The 17,730-nt window shown below is 44.4% G+C and overlaps 2 protein-coding genes across 3 annotated transcripts in view; both read right to left on the bottom strand.

Annotated features, from left to right (window-relative positions):
* The window catches only part of Pla2g12a (phospholipase A2 group XIIA), a 12,613-nt gene extending 9,052 nt beyond the window's left edge, over positions 1 to 3,561 (bottom strand). The window contains exon 1 of the mRNA XM_010641601.2: positions 3,514 to 3,561. Coding sequence (XP_010639903.1) covers positions 3,514 to 3,561 — 48 coding nt within the window. The remainder of the gene's footprint in view (positions 1 to 3,513) is intronic.
* A 5,081-nt stretch (positions 3,562 to 8,642) lies between these two features.
* The window catches only part of Cfi (complement factor I), a 36,869-nt gene continuing 27,781 nt past the window's right edge, over positions 8,643 to 17,730 (bottom strand). For both annotated transcript variants that reach the window (XM_010641521.3, XM_010641522.3), the window contains 5 exons: positions 15,839 to 15,942; positions 15,612 to 15,715; positions 13,530 to 13,807; positions 9,933 to 10,037; positions 8,643 to 9,010 (listed from right to left, as the gene is read on the bottom strand). In XM_010641521.3, the coding sequence (XP_010639823.1) occupies positions 8,793 to 9,010; positions 9,933 to 10,037; positions 13,530 to 13,807; positions 15,612 to 15,715; positions 15,839 to 15,942 (809 nt within the window). In that variant the 3' untranslated portion in view covers positions 8,643 to 8,792. The remainder of the gene's footprint in view (positions 9,011 to 9,932; positions 10,038 to 13,529; positions 13,808 to 15,611; positions 15,716 to 15,838; positions 15,943 to 17,730) is intronic.

The following is a 17,730-nucleotide window of genomic DNA, read 5'->3' as shown; positions in this document are numbered from 1 at the left end:
GCGGCCTGGTCCCTGGGCGGCGGAGGCCGTGGGCGTCAGGGCGCGGGATTTTAGAGCGCTTTCTAAGTGGGTGAACGAGGTGTGATCGAAATATGCGGTGAATATTGTTTTTAAATGACTGTAGTAAAAGATTTGTGGCCACGAACCCCCTCAAAATCCTCCCCCTCGCTTGGAGCACACTTAATCCTCTTTCCATCTTTAGATGTGATCAAAAATACAACAGATGCTGCTGCCCTTGCCATTCATCAGAAAGGCAGTTCCTAAGAACATGACGCTGTGACCACGGAATCAATATGGAGATACCACAAACAACTAGGACTAGAAGTCCCATTTGACCCAGCCATCCCTCTGCTGGGTATCTTCCCAAAAGAATTAAAAGAATCACACCACAGGGATATATGCTCCCCCATGTTTATAGCGGCACAGTTGTAATAGCTAAAACTTGGAAACAGCCCAAGTGCCCATTAACTGGAGACTGGCTAAAGAAGATGTGGCTTTTCTATGAAATGGAGTACTGCTCGGCCATAAAGAATGAGAAACTAGAGACATGTATAGCTAAATGGATGCACATTGAGGTCACACTCTTTTAAGTGAAATTAATATGACACACATATAAATACTGAATAGTTTCTCTGGTGTGAAAATCTAAAAGTGTAAATAAGGATCAAAATGTATAATTGATATTGTGTAATAGGAAGAAAAGGTGCAAAAGAGTAGAAGTGGGAGGGGTATGGGAAAGGTAAAAAGGGAAGAGAAAAATATGAGAAAAGGAAAAATATGGAAACAAAACAGGAAAGGGTGGAGAGGGTGAAGGTAGGGCTGGGAATGGGGAAAAAATAAGAACCAAGATACATCATGTAAAGGTACAAGCTCCCAGTGATAAATGTAAATGTATACCTAAAATGTACCAATAAACTTAATTTAAAAAATGACCAGAGACAGGAAACATTTGAAATCGATTCAGGACCTCAAGGCAGCCAGGGCAGCTAAGACCCTCTGGAAAGAGGACTCCGGAGCTGCTGCAGAAAGTGGCGAGGACCATGGGATGGGTGTGCTCACAGCAAGTGAGGGAGGACTTGGAGCGGGATGCATGGCTGTGTGTCTTACTGTGAGTAATTTTAAAAATGTAAACATCCACCAGATTTTTCCATCCCCATTTTTCTTGCAGCTGCCGCAGCGGAGCCCAAGGCCCAGGGCCTGGCCTGACCAGCTGAGCCCTCCCTCCAGGACAGAAGGCAGAGGAGCTCTGGGGGCCTGGAGACAGACAGTGGGTCACCTTGGAGAGCTTGCCCCCTCCTGTCCTTCCCCGGATCTTGGGCCAAGGTGGCACAGTTGGGGGAGCTGTGAAAATGACTTCAGCCCAAGGCCATGGTAGAGCCCAAGTATTACCATGTTTCCTTTTCTAGTAAGGAAGACTCGGGCTACATTTGAATGCAGCAAATAAAAACAGAACAAAAACTTCACCAAATCCCCATTGTCCTATGCAAGGTTATTTTGTTACTTGATAGTTACAGTGACGTCTCTGCATTTTTCCCAGGCACTGCAGGATCCATAAATAATAACTCCACTACTTCTTACCAGAGCTTTAAATATCTAGTTATCTCATTATCCCAGCTATTCCCAAGAATTTTATAACAGGATCTGGGCTGAGATGTGCAAGAGTTGGGAGTTGTTTGTTTTGTTTTGTTTTGTGGCTGTGGTTGGGATGGGCAAAATGAGGAAAGAGATGAAGGGCAGGAAAGTGGAGAACAGCAGCCCAGGAGAGAGTTTAGTACTGGGGGCGAGAGGCCCAGTGACTGGTTTTGAGATCCCAGACTTGGCAGACATCCTGGCATAGGCTGCCTGCCCCCTACTGGAGGCTGTCACGGGCATCCCGCACTCACGTGTTTCCTTAACATCCCAGCAGGAGCACCTGCCCACGCCATCTTTCCTTGATGTCCTCCTATGAGCCTAAAAACTACACTCCTGCCTCTTTCATGCTTCCCCGGCCTCAGGGTGAGCCAGGAGCAGGTGCTGTAATTGCCCTTTAGGGGAACCCTGGGGCTATTATAATATCACTAGCATTATGGCCAGGCTTGGTTGCCATGCTGGTTCCATCTGGACCAGCAGAAAATCAAACCAACCCCCTCTGGACACGGGGGTGGAGACTCTCAGTTGCATTGAGCCTGGTCAGTTACCCTTAAACACTCCCCAGATCTAGGAAGAAAACAGAAAAGCCCAACCTTGCCACTCGCTGGAGTTGCCTCCTCTGGCTGTGCCCACCCTCTGTTCTCCAGGAAGGACTTTCGTGGCTGACAGGTGCCGCCAGCTTGGAACTCTCCCAAGTGCACTTTAACCTCACTCTAAAGCAGGCAGCCTGCGCTGGGTCTGTGAGTTTCCCCCTCGGCTCACTCCTGCTCTGTACAGTGTGCTGTTATAAACCACACAGGCACTGGCTCATTTAAACAGGCTTTTTGTAAGGAGGAGAAAAGTTTGTTCTGCTGAACAGAGACTAAAATCAGCGATAAATTCTAGCAGCTAGCAGAGGAAAGCAGAGTTTATTACATCTGTGTGTGGATGAACTGACACTGGGAAAGAGAGTTAGCAGCGGCTGGCTGGAGAGATTTCATCTGTGTGTGGCTGGGCTCACACCAGGAGAGAGCTATCATCAATGAGCTGGGAAAGGAATTAGGCTTCTACAGGTATAGAAGGGGCTGAGGAATCGGGTAAAATGGTTATGATCGAGTCTAAGGACAGTCCGGACAGGTGTGTAGGTAATCACTGGTGCCTGGGAGATTGTGTGCTGTTACTGAGAAACAGCCTGTTGTTTGCTGAGAACGGCCTGTTTTGCTTGGCCTTTTGATTGTGAAGAACTCTTGTAAGCAGGACATGGCATACACTTTTTTCACCAATTCTCTGTGTCCTGCTTCATTCTTTGTTCAGGATACAAAAATCCTAGTATCAGGTTGTAAGGACCAAGTTTTCAGGTCAAGGTGGACTCTCTCTGTGCCCCTTGCCCAGAACAGAGCTGCAAAAATTCCATTCTGTATAATTCCATTCTGTGTGACAGTCTCCCTGTGTTTCTGTTCCTCTTTTTAGGGCAAGCTGTCTTAGGGCATCTCCACCCTATTTCTGTTCCTCTTTTTATGATCTAAAGATGAATTCTTCCTGCTTAAAATAATCAATGTTTTTTAAAAGAAGGATTGATGAAATTGATTTAGCCAATATAAGTATTAGTTATAGCTTATATAGGTAGCCATTGCTAATATAGGCATTAGTCATTGCTTATATATGTAGTTTTTGTTAATTACAGAATTTGTTTAATCAGATGTTCTTTAAAAAGAGGAATTGATTTTGTGAATGCAGACATTAGTAATTTTCCAGTAAGTGCCCTCCCAGTACCCCTCAAATATCCAATAGTAAGCGAGAGCTAAAAATAGGACCTATAAAAGGAAAGAGTCTCCCTAACCCTATATAAGCCCGCTCCAAAGATGGATCTGGACTCTCAGTCTGAAGCCGCTGTGACAGTGGCACCTGAGGGTCCAGGCTCGAGGTTGCAATAATCTCCTCTTGTAATTGCATCGGACCTGACTCCTTGGTGGTCTTTGGGGACTTTGCGACTTGGGCATAAGAAGGTGAGACCAAGAAACCTGTCCTTCAGGTAACAGTTTGACTGCTGGGGTTGATAGTCTAGTTGTACTGATAGAGAGAACTTTTGTAAATAGTCTGAAACCTACAGAATGTTAAAGAAAATATGGAATAACCACTGCCTTTTGCTTCTGTGATTTTCTTTGCTTTGTGTGTTTAACAAAACACAGAGATGGTCGAAAGTGCAAGGTCCCGAGTTCCATCCCTGGAACCAAAAACAAAACAAAACAAAACAAAACACCTGAGGTTTCACCACTGAAGCTTAAAGGCACATAGTAGCCCCAGTTTAAAATTTACAAATGCTGGAGTTGCTTAGCTGCATCCCATGAGGAGATCAGATGTTTAGAACTAATGTAACACTCCCTGAGCGGTAAAACTTTCTGTAAACCACATGGCCATACAGGTGTTACGATGGAAGGAATGTCACCAGTCCTGCTTTCCTGACTCTGACCCCCACTCTTGTGGTCAGGAATAGCTAAAGAGAAACATCCTGAAAGAAAATGCTACGTTTGCGTTAACACTGAAACTGTCTTGTGACTTTGATTTGTGATGGGAACTAAAATGTCTTATTACCTAAAATGAAGTCATGATTATTAAGACTCCTATAAAAGACAGATTATAACACAGCCCAGGGTCAGTCATTTTGACACAGCTCTTAATGCAGACTGACTCTTTGCTAGCAAAGTAAACATTTTTTGTTTGATCCACTCTTGTGTCTCTGTGTATCATTTACCAGTTCCTTCCACAGCAGTACTATTATTGTGGATAGGTAAATTAGATATCTGGTAGGCAGTCAGACAGGGCCAGCCCCTGAGGAATAAGGAGTCAACATGGAGGACAATCATGACACATTCACCGAAGGCCAGTGTTGTTGGAGAGAAATTACCACACCCATGTGGAATAAATAGCAGTGATTGATGTTCTAAATAGGTATCAATCACCTGGGTGGGGATCAAGGTCTTTTAGGAAAGATTCCAGACCCACCCTTACTACCAAAAATTCTTGCTCATTCCTTGTAGGCTTGCTATTTGACTTGTTTCCCCATTGGATCTTCATTTAATCAATATTACCTAAGTGACTACACTTGTCATAATCTTATTGGTTGTTCATAGTTTTGTCCACCTTGTGATTTCTCATTGGATCAGTGTTACCTAAGCAACTGTACTTGCAATCTTACTACTTGACTATAGTTTTGTCCCACCTTGAACCCTCCTCACCTTTGTGGCTTTGTCCCATAAAACCCTTTGAGAAATTGGGCGAGTGGGCAACCCACTTTCCCATCTCCCTTCTGTCTCAGACAGAAGCTTTCTTTCTCCTAATAAATTCCTCGTACTCTTAACCTCTGTTGTTCCTAGAATTCATTCTTTGATTTTAGAGAACACAATTCGAGTTTTGGATATTTAGTAGGTTTGGGAGTTACATCTATCCCTGCTATATCGCTTTCTGTGGAGAGGTTTAGAGAAAGGATAAAATGAGAACTTGTGAAATTGATATGGGGCAGCAAGTAATCCAAATAAGGGAAATAATCCAAATAATGTAAGGGAAATATTGTTAGGGACCTGATGCTGCTATCACAGGCTGCATTTTCCTTGATGCTCACAGGAAAATGGTCCCCAAATCAGACCAGGTTTAAGTGAGCCGTTAGGAGTCCACACCTTTTGATTATCTAATTTATATTGAGGCCAGATTTGAGTGGATAGGCATATGAGCTGTTCAGGTTTTAGGTTTAAGTCCTCCAGATTTCAGAGCAAGCACCCCAAGGGAGAGTCCACAGCTGTGGAAGACCCAGACCCCACAGTGACCGGAAATGCGACTGGGGGTGAAGTCCTAGTCTCACGACATCTCTTGAGATTTGGAAGTCACTGGCAGTCTGGATTCTGAACCTAGAAACAGGGGACCCAAACTCCAAATGGAGACATCTCTACCATGAGAAGGGTGCCTGGAGCGGGAGGACTGTACCACCTTCTCGAGGCATCCAAAGAGAGGAGTGGGCAAGTCCCCAACTTGTCCAGTGAGCCTCCCGGAGGCTCACAATGGATGGGAGCCATGAGGCCTGGTACCCAGCTTATGTTCCGGATGGCAGTTTCGCTCCTGGCCACCTGAGTCCCAGTCCCTCCACACTCTAGACCATCATGAGGGGACTTACCCAAAAGTCTGGGGGCAATGGGATCAACTGTGCCACTGTTGTTTTGCAGGTTGGCGTCAGGGAAGATGGTCGCAGACTTTGGGTGGGCCAGTCGGAGCATCAGGGTCTTGGGTTTCAGGCCTCTGACCCTAAGTCAGGGCATCGGCAATCCCAGATCCCACTTCTGACACCAGTGTAGAGGCACAGCAATGCTCAACAACTAGGCCACACACCAAGAGGTCTGACAGGAGACTTTATTCAGGAAGGGAGGTTAGGGAGATAGAAGAGAGGGAAGAGAGAGAGAGAGAGAGAGAGAGAGAGAGAGAGAGAGAGAGAGAAGAATAGAGACAGGAGAGAGAAGGAGAGAGAGGAACAAAGAAAGGAAGGTCCTTTTATTAGTTTTGGGCTGGGCTATTGCTTATTTATGAGAAGTGGGCTACTTTTAACCTATCACAGGCCAGGTTGCCCTTTATGGGTTCAGTCCTGCAGAAACTCAGGTTTAACTTCTCCGGACTTCTGTGGCCTTGGGTGGGGGGGACTAAAGAAAAGAGCATGAGGACATTTTAAGAGGCAAGAAGAACCAGGAAAATGCAGCCTGTGAGGCAGCATCAGGTCCCTAACAAATATACTTCCCAACCTGCTAGATATCTGAAACTCTAGTTCATGTTCTCTAAAATTAAAAAATTAATTCTAAGAACAATAGAGGTTAAGACAGCTCCTGCCTGAGATGGACAGGAGGGGACAGCCAAAAAGTGGTTTGCATGTTCCTCTCCCACTTGCCAAAAGTATTTCATTGAGCAAAGCTATGAGGTGAAGCAGGTACAAGGTAGAACAAAGCTACCGTCAACTAAAGAGATCCAGTGGAAAATTACAAGGTGGGCATAAAGTGGAATGAGACTGTGATCAACCGATAAGATTACAAGTACACTCACCCAGGTTTCATTGATTAAATGGAGATCAAATGGGAAAACACGACCTGTGGCACACATACACACAATGAACAAGGAGTTTCCAGAAAGGGAATGGACTAGGGAGATTTTAGTCCCCACTTAAAGTAATTGGTGCCTATTTAGAATATCAATCACTGCTATTCATCTCTAGAGGAAATACATGGGTGTAGCACTTTCTCTCTTTTTGTAATGCTGACCTTTAGTGAATGTGTCTGTTATGTTTTGTATGGACTCCTCAGGGCCAGCCCTATCTTACTGCCTACAAGATATGTAATTGACTTGGCTGTCTACATAAAAACAGAGAAGCAAAGGCAATTTTTTTTTGAGAATTTTAATACTAAAAGCAGAAAAATGAGACAAGAGCCGTGAGGTGATGTCATGTCTAGCAGTGGACAGTTCACCATAATTGTCATGTCACGTCACTGCTGTGCTGGAAATCTGCTCCCTATGATCATAAACCCAGCACCAGTAAAAACAGAAAAAAAGGGCCTAAGTTTAATGTAACAAAAGACGATTTATTTGGGGGAAAAGAAGGAAAAAATAGGATAGACAGCTATCATGAGGTGGTAGGTGGCTTCAGCCAAAGGCCCATGAGCTCTGATTCCTGAATCCTTTTTGGGGGCACTAGTGTCTTCCCATCCTCCAGCTGGACACTTGTCCAGGTCTGATCTGTTCTCTTGACTCTTTGATCCTAGGCCAGTCTGCCTGCAGTCTTCCTTCTGGCCATTTGGTTTCCTCCTGTCCCTTTATAACGAATAATTGAAGGAGGAGAGCCTATTAGGAAGCCAGTTTACTTAATGATTAAGGAAAGGCGACACGAGTAATGTGCACCTGGTGCAATACTATACGATGTTAAAATGAGAACATGTATCCAGGTGCTGGTGTGTGTCTTACACATTAAACAGGACTCCTGAGGACTTGTATTTTGTCAGGTGAGTGGGGGGAGCTGGCTTTCCTGGTCTTTCGTTTCTGGCTTCCTCAGTGTTAAACCTTCTTGATAAATCCTTATGGTAATTGTGTTACCTGGTGTCCCCTCTTAGTCTAGTTTTTCTTTCCCTCCATCTTTCTAATTGCCATAGCTGCAGTCTACCTGTTCCAGCAGGAACAGCTCAGGAAAGAAGTGAGTGGCGCTCAGAGAGCTGGAGGGTAACTAACGTTTATTATGCCAGCAGGCCCAGAGGAGCTGTGACTCCAGATTCTGAGCCTCGAGCGGAGGTTATGCAGTTCTTTTTATAGTGAAGTTACAGAAGCAGAACAAGGCAAAGCAGTGATAGCTTGCAACTTAGCAAATCTGGCTGTCCTTGGTGGAGTGATGAAAAAACATGTTCCCATAGGAACAGAATGTCACAAAATCATGATCTATAGGAGCAGAGTTGTCAGGGCAAAGAACAGCAGCCACAGGGAGGAGAAAGATCAAAGGGGAAGATGATAGCACTAGTTACAGCATTCAGGGTATTACCTAACATTTAAGACTTAGTTTTTGTTTAAGTTTTGCCTTCCTCATCATATCTGTAGAGGTGGAAACTGCTTTTAATAAGTTTCTCTATTGATCTTAATAAAGCTCAGGGAGGCCTTTACCCTGTCTCACCCCTACAGTCGTTACCTCATGACAGGTGCTATGCCAAATGCTTTATGTGAATATGAAGCATCATTATCACACATTCCATGTCACAGAGAGGAGTGAGGCACAAAGAAGATAAAATACCCAGGTCCAACTTAGTAGTTGGTAGATTTGAGGTTCGAACCCTGGCTTTATGTGATGCAAATATCTTTCAAGTAGCTAAACCTTTAATATAGTCAACACATCACCCCTACATGAAGAGATAATTTAGTCGGATTTTCTGATAAACAAAACATGTAGGCTGAGAGTGTAGCTCAGTGGTATTGAATATGCACACAGCCCTGGGTTCAGACCCTAGTGACAAACAAATAGACTCGTATGCTTGACCAAAATATTTACTTGCAAATTACACAGCAAAATTCCAGTATAGCAAACCTTTTGATGAGAACTTTAATAATACACACTCTGTATGGAGTAAAATTTGTTTCATTTTCACTAAAATGAAACTTCTGCTAGAAAGATCACAATTTCAGATATTGTGCTGAGAAATAAGAGGCCTTCCCACATGATAGCTAATCCAGTCAAAATAATTGGCCACTTTGGTGTAAACTCCTGGGAACTCTGGCTTTCCACAGTTTTCACCCCAGCTCACAATGCCCCAAACGTAAGTCACATTGCTGGCATCCACGCAGACGAGGGGGCCCCCAGAGTCCCCTTTACAGGCATCAATGGAACCATCAGCCGTACCTGAGAAAGAGAAAGTCAAACATTTCCTTCCTTTCCTTAAGGCCGCCCTGTCTGTCTCCTCCACCACTGAGTTTAATGAATTTGGCTTTCTTACGCTTTCCTGGAAGAGTTTTGATTCTCACCACAATCCCATGAGGTAAAGCATCGTGATTTTGCCCACTTCATAGATGAAACAAGGCACAAAGAGATCAACCAGTGTGCCTCAGAGCACACAAGTGGCAGAGCTTTGACTTGGCCCTAAGCAGACAAACCTGAGAGTTTATCTTTTTTATTATTATTATTTTTTTTTTTTGGTACCATGGATCAAACTTGGGACCTTACTCTTGCAAGGCAGGCAGCAGCCCCACTGAGCTAAATCCCTGGTCTGAGAATTCATCTTCTTAACACGACCCTGGCTTCCAGTGGTTTCGAGTTATTCCACCCATCTGCCCACTGCCATCCTGAGCTGTTTCAAGATGGGAGCGTACTTTCTTCTCACTCGTTTGACATAAGTTTTCAGTCACTGTGGAATGGTCTGAGTTTTTCCCCAGGAGTCCATGTGCCGGGACCAGGTGCATCCATGTGGTTGTGGTAGGAGGTGACCCTAGTGGGAGCTCTCACGCCAGTGGGATTAAAGCAGAGTTGCCACAGAAGGAACAAGCCTGGTCCCTCCCTGTCTCTGGCTTCCTGTCTTTCTTGGGGATCGCTCACTTCCCACTGTGCTCCCACCCCTGTGGTGCCTGCGCCACGAGGTCCTCACCGGGTGGCTGACACCAGCGCCATGGCCATAAGACTCCACAAAGGTAGTTTAGTAAACCTCTTTTCCCCGGAAGGACCCGGCCTGTGCTCCCTTGGGCAGCACCTGTTCCATAAGGACCCAGCCTCGGGTGTTCAGGACAGTAAGGGCGACACTCACAGCAAAACCCTCAGGGCACGCACGCACCTGCACATTCCATCTCTTTCTCATAGTAGCGATTCTGGTAGAACTGAGAGCAGTTGCTTATCAGGTTAACTTCACCCCACCTGAGCGAGTAGACTTTTTGGTTATCTAAATAAAGTGAGAAAACACACACGTAGAAGTCACAAATGAGAAGTCCAAACACTCTTGTAGCAAACCATGTTTACATACACATTTACACCGCTGAGAACCGCTCCCTAGTGCACGCGTTCTCTCCCACTCCCCACGTGCCCCTAGTTTCTGTGATTGTCTGTCTAACTTGGATGGGGATGGGTAGTGCCGATTACTGGACATATATGCCCCGCGGTGCTACCCATTTAGTGAAGAGCTGGTGCCTGGAGATCGTGGGTTAGAGCCCCGCCCCTTCCGCAGGCGAGTTGGGTAGGAATCGTGACAGGCCCTTCTCACAAAACCCCTCCTAGCTTCTTCTTGCTCTTTACTTCCTGGAAAGTGCTTGTTAGCATGAAACCTCTAAGAAGTTAGAATCAAGAAAATGCACAAGCTGTAGCAAGTCACTTGTGTTTTCGTGTATCTCTAAGCACATTTGTCTCCCAAGCCATCTAACCCGATTAAAGGGGATTTTGAATTTCTTTTGGAGTCCTGTAAAAGTTTTGCGACTGGAACATCTTTGATGCATAGAAAGAAAGGACCAGGCTCTGTTTACTGCCTGGCCAGGGAAGAAGAGAAAAACCTAAGGACACGGGGGGAAGACGTTTCAGAGCCGAGAGGTGAATCTTGTCCCATCTCTCCTCTGTTCTCCCAGCTCACAGCAAATTCACACTGCAGTCTCTCATTTGGCGTCAGCTTCCTCACCACCCAAGGCTCCTGGAGGGAGGGCAGGGCAGGCCTCACTCATTTTCTACCATTGCCAAGATGCCAAAACCAGGCTAACACAAAGGAGCTACTTATTAATTACATAACCAATTGGTCCGTAAACTCAAAATGACTTAGTTATAAAGTTAAGAAGTATCTTATGCCAGATGATTCCCCTCTCTGCACCTTGAATACTCTATAAAGTACCTGGTGATAGGGCAGGCCCAGAGACCTAGCACTGTAGTGAGCACATGGTAGTTAAATATAGAACTAATACAGAAATGAAGAAATAAAAACCATCATGGAAAAATCAGTTTCCTTTTTTTTCTCCATTAAGACATATTTCAAGTTAGTCTCAAGAAGATTGCCTTCCTCAGAAGAGGAGCCATGTATTATTTCCCCAAACTCAGGGAAGGAAAATAGTGAATGATTTGACACGGCTCAGGAGATCCGCTTTCCCCTCTGCACTGTTGTGTTACAGATGTCTTGAGGCACTTGTCACATTCTGCCACTCGATGGGAGCCCTGGGTCTAAGGACCCTTTGGTGCTGTAAGCTCTTTGAGTCTGGCCTTTGTCTTTCAACTTTATAAACATTCAGCGCTTTGTTTGTTGACTAGGTCCATGTTTTCATCAACGAAATCCTGTCTCTTCAGCATTAGCATCTTTTAAAAAAATCTTTACACATAGTAAGAGCTCTGTAAGTGTGCTGAACCATATTTAAATATCCAACCAGCAGCTTAGAGAAAATACGCAGAATAGAAGAACACTTTAAACCCCAGTTCAAGGACAGAATCAGCCAAATTCAAGGCTACGAAAATAAGGATTCTCCAGTTGCTGTATAAATATCTTTTAAGTAAAAGGAAAGGACCACAGTTCTAGATTGAAATTAATTCAAGAAAAAAGAGCCATCAAATTCAATGTGTGAGCTTTGGATCCTGATTCAAATAATGATTGTAAAAATACTTTTGTAAATCAAAGAGGAACATTAAACATGGACTGGTTAGTAAATCATAAGACTTGCCTTCCCTTTGGGGAGGGCATGAAGATAGCATTGCGTCCTTGTTTGGAAAAGCTATCAGCTGAGTGTTCATGGGCGAAGCTGAGTGACACCTGGGATCTGATGTAAGTTTCTCTAGAAAGGCTGCAGGAGAATAGGTTGCACAGCCCTGGATCCAGTCTGCACCCTTCAGGGCCCAGCTCCTGGTGCTGAGAGCCTGACCTAGGAACGCCTACTCAGCAGAGGGCCCTGGACTGGGGTTTCCAGCAAGTTTCCCAGGAAGAGGGATGGAGAAAAGGTGACAGTGACACTGAGTTCCTTTGTAGCCTTTGCAGTCCCCCAGCTCCCACCCACATCTTTATCATTCATCTCTTCATAAACAGACCTTCCTCACTACCTGGGGAGACCCTGATAGATGTTGGGAGATAAAACAAGAACGGCAGAATGTTGACAACTGAAGAAACAGGATGACAAGTGAGGATTTACAATATTTTTATTTCTACATTTGTAGAAATAAAATGCATTATTTACAAATGCAAGGACATAATACTTTCTGGATGAGTTAATTCCTAATTCAGTGATTTTAGACATGTTGGGTATTCGAATACAGCACATATCCGCAAATCAACACATGTATATATTACAGTTGTCAGTGTGGCAGTTAGAATGTGTTGGAATATGAGTCTGAAAGATCAAAGCTGTGAAGTTACTCAGGGTTTCTGCTAAGAGAGAGAATTTGAGAGGTCAAAAGGAAGCTAAATTTCAAGGTTAAATCTTCAAGAAGAAGGGAAGACTTTTGACTGGTTCTAACCCAACTCCAACTTAGCAGGTCTCTCTCTCTCTCTCTCTCTCTCTCTCTCTCTCTCTCTAACTGCCTGTTTCTAATGTCCCTTCTCCTAGATAAGGGCTCCGAAGGTGAGCTCCTTGTGTTCTCTTCCTCACTGTGCAGCGGTGAGACACGGGGCTTGGGGAGGGAAAGAGGAGGATTGTAGGGATCAGTAATTCAATAGAGACATCAAGTTTACCCCCTAGCAAATCTTTCCCCCTTACCTATGGCTAATTTCTTTATGGAAACCTTACGTTTATACATCTTTGGGGGTACATTATGTTAATTTAAGGCATGTATGCAGTGTGCAATACTCAAAGCAGTATAATGAGCATTTCAATCTTTTCGAACATTAATCGCTATGTGTGCTGGGAAGTTGGTACTCTTCTGGTCATTCTGAAATGTGTCAGAGGTTGCTTTGACCTGTAGTCACACTGCTGTGCTAAGGAAGAAGCAGGTCATTCCTGCAGGGCTTCTCTGTTCCCCCTCCCCTCACCGGTCTCTAGGGACCTCTGTTCCATCCCGGCTTTCCTAACCTTTTACTCTCCTATCCACAACCCAACAACAGATCCAGGAAAACCTGTCTTGTGTGTCTTCTTGTCTACATATCTTGCTCTTGGCAAGCGTTTGCCCTTCAGTGGTAACTTCGGGGTCCCGGAGTGTATGTCACTGTGAAAGTCAGGAGAGGGGATGCTACATCATTTGTAGGACCCATGGGAAATAAAAATGCCGGGTGGGCCCTCTTCAGAAGTTAGTTAGCATCTCCTGATAGTGACAGCAGAGCAAGGACGTCACACTTGGGGCCCCGTCAGCATAGGGTACTGGGCAGGCACACAAGTCACAAGCCCACACTGGGTCTGAGTATTAGGAGATTCGTTCCCGTGTGGTTCTACTCCCGTTCACTCCCAACCTCTGGAACCTGATAAGAAAATTATAAAACGCATACCTTTTTCTCGACCCCAGCCAGAAATGATGCAGCTGTCCTTAGGCTGGAATAGATATGGAGACCAGGGGACACAGGCAGGGATGGAATTAGAGAACACACATTCTTTCTGGCTGGAACGTTTTTTTATTTCAATCAAAGCAATGTCATTTTGGTAGGTAGTTCCATTGTAGCCTTCGTGGATAATAACTCTTTCCACTCTTTCAACAATTATGTTCGAGTTAAGTTTTATCCAGTCTAAGAGTGAAGTCCATACTTGGTAATGGTGAGCTCTGCTAGGTCTATAGCAGAAAGAAAAAGAGAAATACAATAGATTGAAAACATAGAAATGAAATTCTGACTCTATATTCTCCCCTTTAATGGATGTTTGCATATTCACAGGTTTTACTTTTGTAAGCCGTGCTATTGTGAAGTGGTGAATTAAATTGACTTATGAGAGAATTAAGTCAATGGTAAATGTGGAGAAGAATAATCCTTCTAACTGTTCAATACCAGGAAGATGAAGAACTTACTGACACCCAGAGGTGCCCAGAGAGGTGTCCTTGCTGCTACTGGAGTAAGTACACTGTCACTGCAGATGTTCAAATGCAGACAGACCTTATCAGAGGTGTGGCTGAAGAACTGGAGGACTTCATGCCTCTGTCCACTCCAGAGGTTCTCAGGGAGAGGGGAACACAACAGTTTCTAGCTTGACCCTTCAGACTGGCTGCGTCCTAATGCTGCATGTATTCATACCAGGCCTTTCCTCCTGCTAGACTGTGCTGCTGGAAATCAGATGTGGGATCTGTTATGGTTCAGAGCTCAAAAGTACCCCAAAGTCTCCCACAGTCTGGAAGGTGATTGGGCCATGCGGTCACTGTTCACAGCTAAATGTTCTGTTAGGAGGTACAGGCTGCTTGGACGTGGGCCACCCAGGGTGTGACCTGGAAAGTGTATCCATGGCTCCTCCCTTCTCTCCTGCCTCCTGGCTGCCACTGGGTGAGCAACTGTTGCCCACCAGGCCCTTCCACCATGCTGTTTCTGCCTTGGAGCCAGCGGACCATGGACTGAAGCCACTGGAAACTGAGTCGAATACACCTCTCCTCCTTTAAGTTGTAGGCATTGAGGGACAGGAAGACTAGCATGGGGTCTAACTGATCCATATAGTCCCTGGTGTCTAGGGTTGTGCCTGGAACACAGTAGGTGTTGAAGTAGTGAGGAGTTCATTGTTTTTCTCACACTTCACTCCCTTTTCATGCCAATTTTCAAATCGTCAGTCAAGCAAATCAGCTATCTACCATTATTTTATGAGGGAAAACAGTATAGTGTCACTTTGGCAAAACATTACAGCTTAGTTTTGCTTGTTTTTGGTTTGTTCTGCTTCGTTTTTGAAGTCAGGTACTAAATAACAATCTCACGATCTAGTCATGCAGTGGTTAAGCACCTTGCAGAGCGTTCAGTGATAAAAACAGCCTGCTGTGTCATGCGGGCCATAGGTTCACCACCACCGGTCTAGTGTTTCCGAACAATGAAATACTGCATAAGATGGCTTCTCCATAAGCAACAAAACTTACACAATTTAATGGAAATTTTTAAAAAATGTAGTGTCCGTATACCCTCCGCTTTCTCAAGCATCGGAAACTGAACAAAACGCATCCCTCCATAGTGACGATTCAGGTCATTGCCTCACAGTGTAACACTGATGCCCTAGGCAGTAATGGGAGGTTCCAGTGCTGTTTTTATACTCACTGTTCCGAGAATGCTGTGCTCCATATTGACTTTGGTTGCACTGTATGATCAGAGGTCTGAATATTGCTCAAAGGTTAATTCTGTTTATTCATTCGATATGCTCAGCAAATACAGCTTGTGCACCCACTGAATACCAAGCACTGTGCTAGGCTCGGGGATGCAGAAATGAGCGAAATCAGAGATCATTCCCACTTTCACAGAGCTCAGTAGGGGGCCCTGGCCCTGAATACTAGAAGGTAATTTCCCAGTTACTAGAGTGCAACACGGGGTTTCCCAGGTGTGCCCCACTCAGCTACCCCAGCCTCGCTTTCTCTTCATCATTTCAGGACCTCTGAAATATGCTGAAGACATTTTTACCTGACGCAGTGTGCAGCGGTCAGAACCCAGCAGCCACCAATGTAAATTCCCCCGCAGTTGATTTTATCTCCATCCTTAATTGCCACCTGCCACGGGAAGTCTCCCTGCAAAAGACACGTATGAAGCCAGGGGCAGTCCACAGAGGTGGCCCTCGGGCGGCGCTGGGCAGCCTCGCAGTCTCACGGAGTCTCATCACCCTGCGCCCCCGACTTTGTACTGGAGTTTACCGCTTGTGCGGGCCTCCCGCCCACGATTCGCTTCCTTCGAGTGTGCACGGGTCTTTTGACGCCACAGGATATTCTAGGTAACAGTGATTTTATCCGTTTTCTTTCTTCAAGAAAAGGAGAGATTGTATCATTATTATTCTGAACCCCTTGCCTTGTGGACAGACACAGATTGGTTATATCCGCCACAAAAATAGGAGAGTCACAGTTAACACCAAACAGGATAGATTCATTAGTAAATTATTTTGAATGCCAAACTATACTATTTACTTTGATTAAAAATTCTGGTGTAATAATGAAAATTGGTTGGTTCTAGAAAGCTCTTCCTACATGTGGACTTGGGGCAGAGGGAAGCTGGCCAAGGCCGAGCACTTGGCAGCCTCCTGTGGAAGAGTGATGTCACAGTCTGGGATTCCAGCTCAGGAGGGTTCCTCTCCTGAGGTCAGCGGAAGAAGCTGATGACCCAAAGGGAGGCATCTTTTCACGCTCAGAGGGTCTACTCTCCAGCCCTTCAGGTGGAACTCTTTTCAATAATGTTAATGTTACCATTATGGTTTTAGGATTGAGTACTTTGTATGTGTCGGCTTCGAGACTCAGTACTCTCACACTTTATCTCACTTAATCATATTAAACCCAAGGTAATAGTCCAGAAAACGATGGACAATCAGGTCAGCAGGACATGTGGGCATGTGACCGGGCGGATTCATCACAGAGAAGACACGGGACAGCACGGCTTAAGACAGGAACTTGTAAGAGAATTCATGACAAAGGGAGAGAGTAAGAGCATAAGATGCTATCTTTTTTTTTCCTCATTGAGTTTATTGGTACATTTTAGGGATACAGTACAGTTACATTCATCATTGTGATCTTGTACCTTCACCTGACAGCTAGATGCTGTCTTTATTCTATGTCAATTGCCATGAACGTGTCTGTAAACTTTTCTTAGCCCTCAGTGAGAAAGGAAATATATTACTCTCACTTGCCCGGGGCCCACCCACACGAGCAGGCCCCCAAGAAAGAGGGGTGTGAATGAAGCCAGGTAGATTTCCGGTCAACCCCTACTCGGCACTAGTTCGGGGAAGAACTGATGGAGTCTTTGGGGTTCACTTGGACCTCCAAAGGAAGGGAGGCCTTCTCTGTTGAGAACCATGGAACCAGGCTGCGTAGTATCTGACAACCAATGCTATCTTGTGAGGAAATAAAGGGCTTTTGTTGAAAATCCCTTTTGACTGATTCTTGTGGCTTTGAGAGCTAAATCTTTCACTCATGGCTTGGTTAAAAATTTTGATAATTAATTTTGGGGTGTGGCAATTACAAGTGACTCTTACACAAATTTCATTTCAAATATCTCCTAAAATAGGGAGCTATTTTATTCCCAATTTGAGGTTAAATTTTCCACTTAAAGTTTTATGGCTACTAAATAACTGTATGAAGATTGAACACAGTCTGTGTGACCTAAGTGCTCTAGTAAATTACTATCTTCCTGAAAATTTAGTACTTTATATTTTCTTATATAAATAAAAACACCTGGCTGGATACAGATCATCAAAGGCTTCTGGTTTGAATAGATTAATATCTATTTTTTTTTGTTTGTTCTAGAAAGCATACCACAAGTCATTTTTGAAACTTGGTTGTTTTTGATAAAACTGACCTGACAAAGTTAATATCAAATAGAAAAATCATTATGTAGGACTAGAGAACCTTTTCAACTTCAAAAATAGTCCTATAAATTAACCCAGTTTTAAAAGCAGTTCTCAAGAATCACTCATGCTTGTTTTTCCTAAAGTGATAAGAAAAGGAGAATATTGTTGTATTGTTCAATTTATATTTATATCAAAATTAACAGTTGCTTGAGTAAATTCTCTCTCTCTCTCTCTCTCTCTCTCTCTATATAT

Source organism: Fukomys damarensis, unplaced genomic scaffold (assembly GCF_012274545.1).
Source record: "Fukomys damarensis isolate Sample0158 unplaced genomic scaffold, DMR_v1.0_HiC HiC_scaffold_25, whole genome shotgun sequence".
NCBI classification, from domain to species: domain Eukaryota; kingdom Metazoa; phylum Chordata; class Mammalia; order Rodentia; family Bathyergidae; genus Fukomys; species Fukomys damarensis.
Note: the sequence above shows the minus strand (reverse complement) of the source record. Positions and strands in the feature narration are given on the sequence as shown.